The sequence below is a fragment of the Crocodylus siamensis genome, chromosome 15 (genome assembly GCF_052110815.1).
Source record: "Crocodylus siamensis isolate JL-2025a chromosome 15, ASM5211081v1, whole genome shotgun sequence".
NCBI lineage: Eukaryota > Metazoa > Chordata > Crocodylia > Crocodylidae > Crocodylus > Crocodylus siamensis.
The window spans coordinates 41,871,941-41,888,396 of NC_143409.1; the positions used below are offsets into that span (position 1 = coordinate 41,871,941).

Here is a 16,456-nt window from a genome sequence, read left to right on the forward strand (position 1 = left end):
CCCTCGATGCATCTATTATGCACAAGGAGAGAAGTTTTCTGCACTAAAGCCTACTGCTTTATTTATTTATTATGATACTATATTATTTATTATGATTATATATATAAAACCAATAAGTGCTATCCTCTGGGCTTTTCAACAGTATTTTATACTTTTCATATTAATTCCAAGTGCCGCATTAGGGTATGGGAGAGGATGGTTAGTTGGTAGAAGTGCCCCCACCTGCTTCCCACTGTGCCTGTCATTGCCCATGGTGCCCCACACCCTCTTCCCTGCCCATGTTGTCTGCTCCCACCATCAACGCTGTCTCCTCAATGTTCCACGCCCCCTGCCTCCACCACCCTCAGTGCTTCCCTACCCATGGGGCCCATTTTTACCCACAGGGTTGCTATTCCTGATTGACACCAGCATGCAGGATGGCAGGGAAGTCTCCTTGTTCCTGAGCCCAGTCACCCCACACCCTGTGCCCCCACCTCCCCATGCTGTGTCCCCCCCAGTTTGGGCAGGGGAAAGGGGGATGGGGCGATGGGAAGCTGTGGCCATCCTCTACCAACCAACTGAACAAGAAACCCTTGCCCAATCCAGAAACCTCTAGGGTTACCCCCACTCTAATGGGTGATCTGCTGACAAAATTGTACACTCAGCCCTTGGAGACTAGGGATTGTTACTGTTCCTCAGAATATGGTTATTGCCTTGATGCATCCTACTCAGTACAAAAACACAAACACAACCTCCATTTCTCCAGCTTCCAAACCCACCCCAAACACCAGATGTCCAGCTGTATCAATGGGGCCAAAACCCATCCAGGGCAGTCCTACAGCAGCCACAGACTCTGAAGTATGGCAGTCACTACTTCAGGGGCCTACAAGTTCTTCAACAGAGACCACCTAGTGGAAACTAGTCCCTCCTCTACATGGTACACTGCTCTGAATGAAGGGAACACCTTCATTTGCTACTCCTCAGTCTTCACAAAGTTGGTTCGTTTCACTCCCCTCCTCTACACTGCTGCTACAGCAATTTTTCTGCTGGCATTTTCATGGCATTAATCACAGGCATGACAGCCAGGCTCCAGACAAGGAAGATTAGAAATAGATATTCTACCCCATGTGCTGCATACATCATCATTTCTGACAACTTGTCCAAGGACCACAGAGGATTTGCCCAGTGTCTCAAAAGACTCCAGTCTCCCTGATGTACTACGTTATGCTTTTAACTAAGAGAGACATCTTTCTGGCCAGGCCTCCAAAATGCCCGTTTACTTAGTGGCAGAATAAGACCAAACAGACTAACTTTCGGCCTGCACTTCCTCTTGCCAATTATCTCCTGCAGAAACAGATCTCATAATTAGAAAAATTAATATTCTCCAAGGTACTCACACAACCACATAGGGCCATGGTGCTTGGCCCCGCTGGTTAGGAGGTAGGTTGGTGGCTCCATGTAGAGTGACAGAGATGGAGTCTTTTCCAGGGCGTGCCAAGTGCCAGTTGTTAGTTTCTGAAGTGCGCACAGACTCATCACCTTCAGGAGGAGACTCTGATATCTGGTAGGTGCAAGCAGGAGGAACTTCAATGTGGGATTTACATTTGTTTTTCTCCCACCCACATTCACCTTAAACCTCCCACTGTCCATATCTGCAGCTCTATCCTAAAGACACAGACATGTCATTAGGCCCGCTGGGCTCAAGTAATTCATGCTGCTTTTGACTACATCTCTCTCATGCTGCAAGAAATGAGTTCATACCAGCTCAGGTCCCAAGCAAGATTTTATTCAGGGATGTCTATTCTCAACTAACTCCCATGGACACCGCCTGGGGACAGAGGGAGAACTCATTCCTGAACAAGCTGAGCTGTGGACACTTGGCCTCTCCCACAATGTGCTCCTAACAGGTCTGGAGTAAAGGATTGCTCAGCAGGGCAAGGAATCTGAGTTTCCATAGCCTAGCCAGTGCTTTGTTTTTCTGCTGAGATGCCTAACAAAAGAAATAATTTGGGGAGTATGGGAGGGGGGATTTAGAGAAAAAGGAATGAGGAGGTAATATGAGAAAACAGTTGAGGCTAGGAGTACAGGAAAATGTGTGGGTGAAGAGAGTGAAAATTTGGGGGGCGAGTGTACAAAGGGAACAGAGAGAATAAATGTGATGGAGGCCAGCACTTGAGTGGGCAAGAACAGGATGGCAGCTCCCTCACCTAAAGGCAAGCAGAGTCCCCTTGGAGCAGCTGGGGAAGGCCTAAATTTTTGCCATGTACATAAAAAAGATAGAAGCAAATTCACCTTCTGACTTTTAGGGAAAGCCCTTTATCCCCACACCATCTCCCTCCCTCCAGTCAAGTGACCATTATGGACACCCTGCAATAGCTTGAGCTTCAGTTGGGATTCCTGGACCGTGTGGGGGATATACTCTACCTTGGGAATTCCCGGCATGGCTAGCTCGGGGTGGAGGGAGGTCTAAATGCCTCCTCCTGTCCACTGCTTCTTCAGTGGAAGGAGCTGGTTGGGGTGAGAAGCCAGCAGCCACCAAGGACAGTGATGGAGAACAGGATACAGTCTGCTGGAGAAGCAGAGTGCTCTCCTCTTCTGGTGTAGTAGGCTGGAAATGAACGGTCTAAAAATAATCCAAGCACATACCTAGCCCCCGTGCCTCAGTACAAGAAGCTTGGCTACAAATTGGGTGAATTGAAGGGATAGAGCCCCCAGAACATCCCCGGACAACTAGCCTGTCTTGAGATGCCCTCAACCCAGAGCACAGCACTGAGGACACCTCTAGATCTAGATCAGAACTGTTCCACCCCCAACAGTGATGTCATGAAAGCATCACCATGGGTAGAACAGGAACAAGGCTGCAATTGGACACAGAGAGTTCCAAGCTGTGTGACATCATTTCAAACCCAGCTACAGCTCAGCTTCTGGGAGATGGGCAGAAAGGCAATCTCTGCACAGTCCTGGTCCTGTAAGCTGCTCTAACACTGGTTCAGAGCCATGAAGTAGGCACCTGGGAGCCTGAGTCATTTTTACTGAATTGGTTAGGCCCTCTGAAGTCTGGTCTACGACACAGTTAGGTGCAGAGAGAGGACCACAATGTCTATAAGGATGTAACAGAACACCAGAAGCAGTAAGTTATTCACAGATAGCCATCATCTTCACTCGGGTGAACAAAAGACATTATGTTTTCAGGCTTTTCTCTCTATACAAAAGGTGCAATATGCTGTGCAATAAAAACACCCTGTGCACATACCTATGCACTCTATGTTTGAACTTTTCTTAACTGTGCAGTCAAAATTTAGGACCTTAAAACTCTCCCAAGACAGTAGATTATGAATGACTGCTTCACAAATAGGTCCTGGGAGGTGATGCTGCCCCTCTGTGTGGCACTGGTCAGGCCACAGCTGAAGTATTGTGTCCAGTTCTGGACGCCGCAGTTCAAGCGGGATGCGGACAACCTGGAGAGGGTCCAAAGAAGAGCCACTCATCTGATCACAGGCCTGCAGGGAAGGCCCTACAAGGAAAGGCTAAGGGACTGTAACCTCTTCAGCCTCTCCAAGAGAAGGCTGAGAGGGGACCTTGTGGCGGTGTGCAAATTCATAAGAGGAGAGCAACACGAAGTAGACGACGATCTGTTCACCAGGGCAGCCCAGGAACAATGGCCATAAGGTACTGGAGAGAAGGTTTAGACTGGACATTAGAAAAAAGTTCTTCATGGTTTGGGTTGCAAGGATCTGGAATGGGCTGCCGAGGGAGGTGGTGCTCGCCCCATCCCTGGGGGTCTTCAAGAGAAGACTGGACAGGCGCCTGGCTAGACTCACATGACCCCAGGTTTGGCGACCCTTTTCTTGACTGCTGGGGCAGAGGGTCAGACTAGATGGCCCACTGAGGTCCCTTCTGACCCTGGAATCTAGGAATCTATGAAACAGGCTGGTCAAGCCATGGAAACCCAGCTCCAAAGTAGATGAGGACTCCTAATTGATCCAGCCCTGTTCTACATCTGGATCCATGAGGACTTGACAACCCTCTTCATCTCAGCTTCTCCCTCCTCCCATCATTATTTCCTATGATACACAAATGAACCTCTCCTCAGCATCTTCAATCCTCTGCTAAGCTTCATTTCCCCATCTTCTATCTCTCCCCATGTCAAATCCTAAATCTTGACATTTATGAGACTCTGCAGTAACTGGGATTCCAGCCTAATCATCTGAAAAGGGAAGAGTGAGATTTTTCTCTCTGACTTATCACAGCTAGCGGGAACTGAGGAGCAGGAAAGCAAACTAAAAACTGGTGGCCTTTAGACACAGGGGTCTGGCTGCATTTCTCCAACTTAGCTACATGTACTCAGCTGGGATCTGAAAGCTTGTCTGCAAAACCTAGTAGATGCTGCATCTACTCCTTGATTTATCATTCCAACCTATGCTGTGCAACCACCAAGATGGAGCACTAGTGTTTCAGCTGGTCCATTAAAAGGGTGAGATAAGAATTGTAGGGCATGGAGCTGATTAACATTCAGTGAGACATCTTTAATATCAAGGCATCAACACTGGGTCACATCACAAGTGACAGAAGTGTTACCTTTTCAACTTTGCCCTCAGCCAGAGTGCTACGTGGCTTTAATCAAAATTCACTGCCACTGCCTGTGTGTTAAGCAAGAGCTGGTCAGGACTGGAGACTTGGATGGCTCTGGCTGGTTCTGTTCATGCTAGTGGCTACCAGTTTCTCCTATGGACCACAACAGGGAAGGGTTCATGACTACAGACTGAAAGTCTAACAGCCTCCAATGCACAGATCAGTTCAGAATCTGCCGCTTCTCTGCATCCAGCTTTTTACATAGAGCAGATGAAGAGAGATGTCTATGGAGACAGACAAATCAAATTAATGGTATTTATTCCGTGAAAGAAGAATTTCCCAAGCAGCAATCTGTTGGTCTGCATATAGTCTGATCATGTGGGACTAATCCTAAACCAAAATGAACTGAATCAGGCCTGGATGGCAGGTCCGCCAAGAAAACACGTGAGGAAGTCTTTAGTCTTTCTTCTGAAGCTGGTTCTGATTTACTGCCCCTGATGGCACTACGGGATCCTGTCCAACTGAAGGGCAATGTCTTAAACAAGGCTTTGAAATGGAGGTTGGTTTTCTAGATCATGAAGGAGTTTTGACTAGGAAAGGAGTCTTTTTCCTGGCCAAACTGGATACCACTCCTCTTAAAGTCACATCTGGACAGGATGGCCAGAACTTCTAAACATGGGCAGCTAGATATAGATGCAAGTAGTCAACTTACTGTCTTTGGAAACATTAGTCTACGTTCTAATGTACTTCTCAAGATAACCTACTGTCCTCAGGCACAGTAAGTAACAACCATGTTCACCTTCAAACCAAAGGCAAGTTCAGGAAAAAAAAAAATCAAACAAACAGAAACAACCAACAGTCCCATCCCAGACATCTCTTAAATATGAGTCCCTGTGATATTAGGAAGTAAAAAAGGGAAAATATAGTCTTGCCTTGTGCAAAAGGAGGTCAAGGATGGACTTCAGCATCTTTCCTGGAAGAGATTTCAGAAGGTCTTGATGAAGAAAGCCTCACCTCCTGCCCCATCTACTAGTTGTTTGCATTGCACTGGAGCATGGTAGATCAAGACTTTATAGCCAACATTACCAGGAAACCACAACAAAACTGGTATCTCACAAGGCTATTCCTTTTGTAAATTAAACCTCTCTGGCTCTACATCCAACCTTGGTAGTGCCCTTCACACAAGGGTAGATGGCAGCCCAGGTACAATTCAGGCATGCACATGAAAAAAGCATTTAGCTGTCTTTGATTTCAAGGAGGGATGCTTTTCCCAGGCGCCAAGGGAGCCTGCATTCGATCACAGCCAGATGAGGTGCTAATGAAAGCGCCTTCTGCCTTCATTTGCAAGTCAAGAAGGCCTGGGGATTTGAGTCTATCTTCACTTCTCATCTTGTCTTTCCATGGCTGCCCCTACCCCAGGAAACAGGACAGCCAGAAGGATTTCCCCAGTATAATTCAAAGTTGTTGGTCCAGCCAAAACCAATTTAGGTTTTGATGACAGGGTAGGGCAGAGGCCTCAGATCACTCCTGTCTCCTAGGGCTGGTCACCAAGAAGCCACAGATGGCTGTGATAAATGGTGTTATCTCTAAAGGTAACTGGCAGGGCTTCCTAAACAGCACTGAAAATTTCCATGTACCTTAGTGAATTCTGACAAGCATCAGTACAAACCGTCCTCATCCCTGCTTGCTCTAGCTGTCCAGTCAATTTGCATTTCTCATTCCTCTAGTCTCCATACTCTAATAAATTAAACCTGCCCTGACGTCTGGCCCATTGCTGGATGACAGCAGCATTTCCTGTTTATGCTCACAGAGATCACTGACCCAGCACAGCTTGGCAAGGCAACTACACCTTGGAAGGTCTCCGGGGGAAGACGGGAACTGCTGCATGGATCAGCAGACTTGAAGCAGGAGCCATCGCTGGCATGGCTCGGACAGCCCTACAGCAACAGAGCACAATGAGGAGCTTTGTCCACGAGCCACCTTTCTAGTATGCTGAGCCCAGCACTCGTGCACAACCCTACGATAATAAGCCAGCATGTGCAGTAGTTTAAATAAACTGCCTTCCAGTAACCAAAGTATTCATATCTGTGAGGACCTGAACAATCCTACCACAAACAAATCTGCACAGCTTTGTTTAAAGTCTACCCTACAAGAACAAACCAGCATGCCGCTCCAGAATGACTCCTCTCGCGTGCGAAGTGCTCGGACACTTTGATGCTGGGCAGCAGTATAAAACCACGGCAGTGCAGCACAAATCACAAGGCCTGGGTTTGTCCTCAAGCCACCTTACCCAGGCCAGTGCTTCTGAGCACCTCCTACACTAGGTGACCTGGGTACAAATGCACTGTCAGTGGCAGGGCAGAAAGGGACTGGATTTCTATTCTGTGCTTCCCTTAAAGCAGATGTGTCTAAAACCACCTTGTGCCTTGGTTTGGATCCAAACTGCAGGGCTCCTTGGCAGACCTATATCTATCTACAAAAGCCTTGGGCCGGATCTGGGCCTGGCAGTTGCAGGGCACATGGCAGAAGTGGCAGGAGCACACAGGCACCAGCAAAGGAGGCTGCTTGCTGTTGCTCCTGTTAAGTGGCTCTGGGGCCTCTTGAGCTGTGTCAGCATAGCCCTTACCACCCCCTCTGCACAGCGGAGGGCCATGGGGGGGCAGCCCAGCCATAGGAGATGGGAAGATGAAGCCTATTTTAAGGGAGGAGGGTGAGGGAGGTAAGTGGAATGGTGCTCCCCCCTCTCTCCCCAGTGGGCTTTGCTATGGGAGGTGTGTTCCTGTGTCTAGAAATGAAATGGGGGGTGGGGAATGCGAACAGAGCACCAAGAGTGGCCCCTGAGGAGCCTGTACCATTGGGCTGCTACACCAGTGCCCCGCCGGCCTGTCCCTTAGGCTGCAACAGCCTAAGTCTAATGGTGCAGCAGCAGGAGCTGTAGCAGCTGCCACTCCAGCATGGAGAGCAGAGGCAGGTAAGATCCCACCCCTCCTCCACCCACCTCCCACCCCCCTCGCCAATAGTCAGCAGAATCCCCCCCTGACCCCCTTATCTCTGCCCTGGGTGTTGAAAGATCTACATGCCTTTGCCCACAGGCCAGGCAGAATAGCTCCATATGCCAAATGTGGCCCGAGGGCCATAGGTTTGACACCCCAGGGCTAAAACTACAGCATGCAGGAAACAGGATTTTCAGCTATTAGAAGCAATATCTAACAGTGGATCCTCCTCCCACAGTGGGTTGAGCCAGAGCTCCCTGGCCCAGCAACTATCCCCTTCCTCCACTCAGAAGTCCTTTCTAAATGAATGCACAGATCCCCTCTGACAGCGTGTCCCGGGTGCCAAACTCCTATGGCTCATGCTTCTCAGGTCCTCTCCTCTGGGTCTCCCTCCAGCATCTCACTTCACAGGAGAGGCTCAGATGGGGTTGGCAGCTGGAGAGATGAGTGGAGCGTTATCAGTAAAGTGTGTGACAATTAAGGAACTCTCTTGGTCGCCACCTTTTCATCACCCTCAATCACAGCTTCAAGCAGCCTAAAGGGAAAAACATGATGCAAAGAACCAGGCCTCCTCATATAGAGTGACTTGAACTTCTCAGTTATCAAAACAGAGGGGAGAGATGGGGGGGTTGAGGGTGAGGAGGGAGAGCTGAGCGGCAAAAATTCAAATGTACCTAGAGGTGAGGGACACCTACTTCTTCCACTACAAGTAGGACACCTTTTGATTGCTTCCCTTCATATTCTCCCCATTCAGGGATCGCTAACTTCATGGGCTGGATTCAGCCTGTGGGCCCTAGGCAGTTCAAGCTGGCATGGAAAAATGGATGGCACAGAGCTGTGCTGTGCCACCTGCCTTCCAGAGGGGGTGGAGATATGTAGGGAGGGTAAATGCAGGCAATAGGCTGCTCCAGGACAGAGACTTATGGCCTGCAATGGGGGCTGCATTGCAAAGGGCAGCTCATGTCAGCATAAGGTTGCTGACCCCTTCTCTAATATACACACACACACACACACACACATATATTTGTGCATGTGAACCCCACTTATATGCATGCAACAGCATTTACCATTGTACATTTGCTGTGCAAATAAAGTTATACTTAATCCCCAATGTAAGAAGCTTAGATCCTAAATAGACCAAGTCACACAAAACAAAGTGGTATTACCCTCCTTTGGCAGATGGGGGAAGAGATATCAGATGACTTTACAAAGGACACATGAACCCAGAGCTCTCGAGTCTTAGGCATTGGACACACAGCACAGTTACTCCATGCTAATTTATCCCATTTTCTATTCAGCGGAGGGTGTGGACAATGACCAGCTCTCCCAAGGGAGCTAAGAGTAGATGATTACAGCTCCTGGCCAGTGGGTGGTAGAGGAGGCAGAAATAGCAAGTGGTTAGCTTGGGGATGCAACTGATGGGGGGAGAAGACACACAACTAGGGTGCCAGCATAACACATGCTAGCATGTTTACTTCTCACTTTCCAACAGGTAACTTTAACAGGGTACAGTGATTTGCACCAGTGTAACACTGAAAGTAATCCATTCATTCACCTTTTACTTCACAATAGAGTCTAATTATTTCAGGATAAATATGCCATGTGTCTGCACCTTTTGTCCAGTATGTTAAATTACTAGATCAAGAAAAACATTGATTTTTTTCGGTTTCCTTCTGTTGATCACCCAGCAGGGCTCTACACAGGGAAACTGGCCATAATAGCTCTCCTTATTCCTGAAGGAGAGCAGGTGAGTTATTCAGGAATGGCAATAGCATTTTAAATCCACCTTCTACCTTATTCTGGAAACGACTTCCCATATAGGTAAGCTCTTAGGTGCCTGTCCTTTACAGAATGCTATTTGCTGGGAAATGAGATGTGGGAATTCATTAAGCCACACAGGTGGCATTTGGCTTGGTCTGTTCTTAAGCCAACCTCCACAATTGCAACTTCAGACTCTATTAGTAATTCTATTATGAAAATAAATGTGCATCATCTGGAAAATACAAGCTTGCATATCTGAAGAAAAACAAATCAAACCAAACCATACAAGGGCCATAATGGCTGTGGGAGTGAAAAGAAAGGTACATCTGCTAAAAAAAACCCTCTGGGGTGGTAGAGGTGGTGAAGAATTTGCAAGATAATATGGACACAGAAATAGCCAGACAGTTTGGGCTGCATGATTCTATGATCAGAAATGTATATAACACTGCAGATGAGGTCTACCAGGGCTTTGTAAAAAGGCCTCAGTATGATACTCTGGCCCTCCCTTGTACTGACAACACCTCTGAACTTGGGGTCATCTAAAAGTTTCCTCAAGACACTTTGTGTGCCAACCTCATTAATGAAAATGTTAGACAGAAGTACTTGGTCCCCAAAGCAATCTTTGTAGATCTCCACTAGTAACCTCGCTCTAGCCTGAGGCTCTACATTCCAGCATAACCTTTACCATCTCCCTTTGAGCTATCTCCTAGTCACCTTACAGTAAGTCCCTCTACTAGTCTCCAGGTAGCCACCTATCAAATGCTTTACTGAAGTCCAGAGAGATGAGATCTAGGGGAACTGGCTTTGTCTGGGAAATCAGTTATCTGTCCAAGACATCTAGCTATCTTTGTATACCTAGGATTCATTTTATCCCATTTTCCATTGTGCTCCATTGCTGTTTCCAAAATTTGTTTAGAAATTTTTGATGCTATTGAAACCCAACTAAGAGGCCTGTAGGTGCTAATGTCATTCCTCCCCACCCCCATCAGCACAGAATAAGTGTTCAAGCTGAGGATTCAGTGGTCCATTCCCTGAACCAAAGTGGCCAAAGACAAGTCAAGTCCCCAGAGTGACACAAGTTTAGTTCTGCTCCCTCCCTCTTCCCAGTCTGCCACATGCCAAACACAGCAGTTGCCCATGCCACTTGTCGCAACCATGCTGCAGGTTGGCCACCCCTGCCTTGGACCATCCTTCCCCAAGTATTAATGGTAGCTGCCCCCACTCCCTTTGCACTCAGGTGGCTGACACTTGCTCCTGAGTTCTGTTCTAGTTCTGTCACAGACTCCCCCTGGGATGCTGACCACTTTGCAAGGGACCAAGTCTTCATTGAAATCATTAGTTCCCTTCAATTCACAGAAGCCGTTCTAGTCTCATTAGTCTCATTGGAGTGAAAGCAACCACCCTGAGCAGCAATGCAACGTTGAGTCTTGATGAGCTCTTGTACATCATGCTGCCGTATCCCTATTCCATTATTAATGCCAGGTGTCTTCTGCACTCAAAATTCAACCTGCTCCCTCTAGCTACCCAAGGCTAAAAGTGCCCTTAACACAGGCTGGGATTTGTGTGCAGCCCTAACATGACTCCTGTCTACAAACCTTCAGCTACATCTGAGGCTGGCACTGCAGAGAAGCCCTAGGAGTGTCGACCTCCCTCTTGTAAAAAGGGATTGATAGTATACCTCTCCCCTCATTCAAGTTGGCCAAGTAATTCAAGGAAGCAGTAGGCAAGTGATGATTGCTGTAGATCTAAGACTGTTGCCATTGTGATACCCATGCTGACCAGAGCAGGCCCATAGGCTCTGTACAGAGGAGACATGGTAGCAGTAGAGTACCTAGAGCTGGGCAATGCGGGTACCAGCCCTGGGCTTCAATTTTGACAAGGGTACAAGAATGGCTACCACTGCCACCAGTCCAATTGCTAACACTGTCCTGCCCACTACCATCCACGCAGGGTCCAGAAGTTGGTTTGTTATGCCTCTGTGTGGTGGCCATGGTGAAGGGGAAGAAGCTGGGTTTAGTTTAACTCCTTGCTGCTGGAAACAGCTAAAAAGCAGTACTACTAACTGAAGGGTGCATGGGGCTTCCCAGTAGTCTTTACAGGAGTAAGAAGATGCCCCTGCACCTGGGAAACACTCCAGCTACACCATATCTCACAAGTAAGGGCTCTGTGAACTCCATCAAACCCGGCTCGTACTCAGAGAAGCATGCAGCTCCATTCCCCGCCTGGGGCTGCCATGTCTCTTTGGGCTATAAATAGACCTACCCCAATTTTTTGCCTGACATATTTTGGTCAGAAGAATGCAGTGTTGTGGGAAATCACAACTGTCGAAGGAATGCATTAGTGGACTTTTTTTTTTTTCCCTTCAAGGGAAAAATTCAAAAGAAGTCATTTTGTCCCACTCATTTCCCTTCAACAATATTAAAACATTTCACATGATGAAGTAAAACTATTTGGCTTTGATTCATTTAATCTGGACTTTAACATTTGCTTTGTAGAATACGCGAAGACGTCCCTTGCTTTGGGATGAGAGGCTCTTTCGCTAATGTGGATAATATTAGGTTTTGATCTGAATGCAAAACATGGAACGTGTGGTGAATTTGAGTTTTTGCCCCAAAGCACATTTTAAAAAGTTTCAGTGTTCAAGAAGTTTTAACTGCAAACTCTTCAGGGAAGAGGGTGTCTCTTACTCTGCCTAGGCAGCACCTAGCCCACTTGGGGGCCCTGACCTCAGTAAGGACCTTTGAGCTTCTTCAGAAGTGCTGGGGCTGTTGCAGGCACTATTATGATGATGCTCACTTTTTCCAGCCCATCCAGGCAGGGCATGGTTGTTGAGTTCAGCACTGAAGAATTTAATAGAGCAAACCACAGCTCTGTACCTGGCCTACCTGGCTTGGCAAGAGCATTGTGCTGGCAGAGAAACAATTCAGTGGCTTTGTAATGAAAAGAAAAACTAATTGAAGCTGTGTATGCAGAGTAAATACATGGTTGGTGGCAGGGGGAATGAGAGTGGATCCAACAGGAAAACTGTTACCCTTGCAGGGCTGGGGCAGGGGGGAACGAAACAAGGTGTGGAGCACTTATTTCCATCTGCAGATAATCACCTCCCTCTTCTCCCCCATCTACCATCCCAGCCAGGACCAGCTCACAGTGACACTAATGAAGAGGAAAATTATAGGGTACAGCCCTGACAAAAGATATTATCCTACTGGGTCACATATCCTTCCCTATATTACTCCATCTCCATGCAGTGACATTACACATCACTCCCTCCCACTCCCCCACAGCTGCATGCACCATTGTGGAGACCTCTTCCCCACTGCCCTGTAACACACATGCTTTCTGACAGCTGTACAAGCAGGCTATCCCAGACCATCGACTCCCTCGCTCCAGGAATCCCACCTCCCCCCACCCACCACATGTGCCAGACAGACAAAGGCATGAAAAAACCCCTACATGCATACCACCTCCAGTCAGGCCCCTGTCAAGGTAGAAAACAAGTCCAGATCACCAAACCTGATACACAAGTCTAGATCTCACAGCCATGCAGGTGCTACCACAGAAAGCTTTGCACGCAGCATTCACATCAAAGTGAGGCATGTGCACTCATGTGCACAGCATGGTATGAAATGAGGGTTCAGATTTTTGCACGACTGGCCATTTTTGAAGTGGCCTGCAGCTGTGCACCTGTGTTTGGTCATGACTATGGACCATTTTCTGTGGCTGGATCAGGTGAAAATTGTCACTTCTGTCTGTGCCCTTTTGAGGGCTCCCCAAACCAGCAGGAACTATCTCCAGAGTCAGATTTCTAGCATTATTTTCTGAGGTTTGGAGCAGGATGAAATGGGCACACCAAGAAAAATGGCCTCTCAGAGACACCTACGTACAAATCAAACCATATTGGGATTCACAAATGTTTTGAAGCTAGTAGTAAAACAAGATGGGAATTTTTTTCAGAAGCACCAGCCCCACTGGAAGTTAGCAAGGTGCTTTGGACTGTCCTACGCATAAATGGCTGTAGATGATGCCCCATCGCTGCTGTCAAGTGTTAACCCTGACTGTACCAGGGAGCAACCATGATTGCTGTTATTTATTATGTGCATCGCAGTAGCTCATTGGAGCCCCACTTGTTGCTGAGTGCAGGGAGGATGATTGATGGAAGTTCAGGAACAATCATCATAATTTGTTTTACTATCGCTTGTTTATCATTTTGAAACTGGAATCAATAGTCTCCTCCATGCCTGAGCCAAACACATCCACGGCCTCTATCTATGGCAGCATGCAGCCAAGATTAAATTGCTTCTGTCTCTGGGATGACACCATATAAATAGCCTCAGGAGCAAGGCATTTAGTTTGAAAAACTGCCGTAGGTTGACATGCTGATCAACGCAGAGAGAAGGCCACACACATACCAGGGATGGACCAAGCACAGGAATGTTATTTGACCAGGCCTGATCAACTCTGCCAGTCAGTATGAGGGAGTTGGCATCATGGCCTCATCTCTTCTCCTTCCGCTCCCTACCTGACCTCCTCTCAACATTAAACTCTCCTGGTCATGATGCATCAGTAGTAGGCCGCCTGCTTGGGAGCATGCATCTTCACAATCTAGGGACACAAATTGCAATGGCTGTAGGAAAAGGTCTTTGTACCTTGTGTACCCATATAGGGACAGGAAAAAGTCAGGCTATAACATGCATGTCAGCATGCTGAGAGCATGGACCCTTTTGGCTAGGGAAAAAGGAGCTGCACTCATTGCTGTCATCACACACAGCAAGAGTTCCCTTTAAAATGTCACCAGGGCATGAAAACTTTTCTAAATCAGCACCCAGATTCAGGCACCTGCTTTCAGGCTGGAAATTTGAATGGGAATCCAGTTCTACCCCCTCCATTTCCACAGGTGCTTGTGAGCATAACAGCCACTCTAATGGAGGGTTCATTTATATCGGGGTGCCCAACCTGCAGCCTGTCACAAGTGGCATGGGCATTGGGTAGCTGCTGTGTGGCACACAGCAGATTGGGGTTGGGCAGCACAGTGGCATATAGGGCAAGGAGAAGAAAGCAGAACAGCAGATCTGTTAAGGGAAAGGGATCAGAGTGGCACTTGGGTGGGGGGGTGCTAATTTGTGGTATGCCTACCACACAGGTTTGCCTTTACTGGTTTAGAAGAGGTCAGCTTACCATTGCTGTCTGCTGGGAGATACTGACTCTTTCAGACATCCTAGATTCAATCTCTTCTGATCTTCTGTGGAAGGGAGGGCCGGGGTATCATCATCACAGAAGCAGAAGTCTTGGCTTTTGCAAGAGCCTTCTAAGTCATTCCCCACTGGCACTTGGCTTCTTGTAATTTGGATCCTGCCATTGTAGAAGCTACTGGTACAATTCCTGCTGACTTGAATGGAGCAGGATTTAGCCTGCTGCAGGTAACACACAACCTGTAATGCAGCCCTCGGCCCTATAACATCCCCTGCTCATTTCCAGGGGAAGCACTAACGCTGCAGGGGCTCTTCAGTGTTTTCCTCCAGCTATGATTTACGGATGATTCTTTGGAACACGTCAGTTTTATCCCTCTCCTGGGACCTCATAAAATAATAGTGGGCTCCATGAATGAAGATAGACTGAATACAGTGTACGCTTCCCTAACTCAATGCTTCCCCAGGCTCCCTTAAAACCAAATGGAGACCTCTTTATGCAGGCTAAATATAGACAAGAGAATGGCCCTGAGCAGCCCATTTGTGACAGCATAAAACAAGGGGAGCCTGTTTAAAAAAACAGTCCACCTTTCCCTGACAAACAGGTGGAGTCAGAGGAGGTTTCTGGTCTAATTTTCATCCTCACTGCTGGCTGCTAAAATAGAAATAGCACATACTGCAAGGTGACTAACACCAGCTGTTGTGCACCAGAGGCTCATGCTTCTGCACTGTGGCACATATACCAAACTACTGGTTTGTAGCTGTTTCTCTGCTCTGTGTCCCCATACGGAATTTCACAGGAGATTTCAAAAAAGGATTGCACTTGGGATTTGATTTCCAACAGTGCCGTTACCATTACCAAAACATATAGGCAGATTGTCACAAAAATGGGAGTATTCAGTGCTCAGCCCTGATGAAAAAAAACTTGTGCCTTGTAAATGAACATGTGAGAGCAAAGATGTCTTGAAAGCTTGGCCCTCTTGTGGGTGCGAAGCCCTAGCAAACTGTACCCACATCTTTGGAGGGAATCCTTTCCCCTCCTCCCAGATGCTACGTGTCAGGGGTTTTGTTTTTTTTTTAAACCTGTTTTTTTTAAAGTTCTGGCATTGGGTATTGGCTGCAGCGAAGGCTGGGATTTTGAATGGGGTATGCCAATGCTCCTGCTGGGACTTAAACCCAGAGGTTCCTGGCTAGAGGGTCTCCCCCCTCCACTCAGGGTCAGACTAATCACCATATTTAGTGTCAGGAAGGAATTTAGAAGGACTGTGGGGGGGTTTGCTTTCCTTTGCAGTGGGGGGCTTGGCCCTCTGCCTGGGTTCTCTTGAGTGCATCTTAACAACTTTTACAGTGGATGCTGGGCACTGTGGTCTCCCTGCTTTACCTGTTGTCAGGGTTGACTGTGTAGTTTTGCTAAAAGGGTAGACCATGGTTTTGTCCGGGATAGTTTGGGGATAGGAAGGATCCTGCCTCAGGCAAGGGTTAGACTAGATGACCTATGGAGGGCCCTTCCAGACCTACTTCTCTGTTGTTCTAGAGCACTGAATGCTCTTGTGTGATAACAGGTCAAACAATAAGAAAGGAAAGGCAGGTAAATGCTACTAAAAGATGGCTCAGATGGGGTGCATATACCTATTTCCCTGCATGCTAAGCTGCCAGCTCTGATCCAGGGCCAGGCTGCTAGCATATTGGAAATTCACTTCTTTGAACACACTTGCAATCCCAGCCAGATGGCTGGGATCCTTAAGAGTAAAAACGGGTTTGTCATTATTTTGCAGTAGAACTGAAGGATTTGTTTTCCGTTGTTAAAAACCAATCTGCTTTCTCAGCCTGAAAACCCCCTTCTCGTTTAGCTTTGAAATGGGGGGACAACTGGAAGACAGTGAAATCACGGCAACTCAAGAGACCTTCAGAAGTTCTGCTGTTTGCCATTTAGGTCAAACACCTTATCCACTTTTGGACAAAAGG

The 16,456-nt window shown here is 47.5% G+C and overlaps 1 protein-coding gene across 1 annotated transcript in view; it reads right to left on the reverse strand.

Moving 5' to 3' along the window:
* The window catches only part of CCDC33 (coiled-coil domain containing 33), a 213,635-nt gene that overhangs the window by 169,257 nt on the left and 27,922 nt on the right, over positions 1-16,456 (reverse strand). Inside the window, exon 4 of the mRNA XM_090029238.1 lies at positions 1,377-1,540. Within this exon, the coding sequence (XP_089885364.1) occupies positions 1,377-1,540 (164 nt within the window). The remainder of the gene's footprint in view (positions 1-1,376; positions 1,541-16,456) is intronic.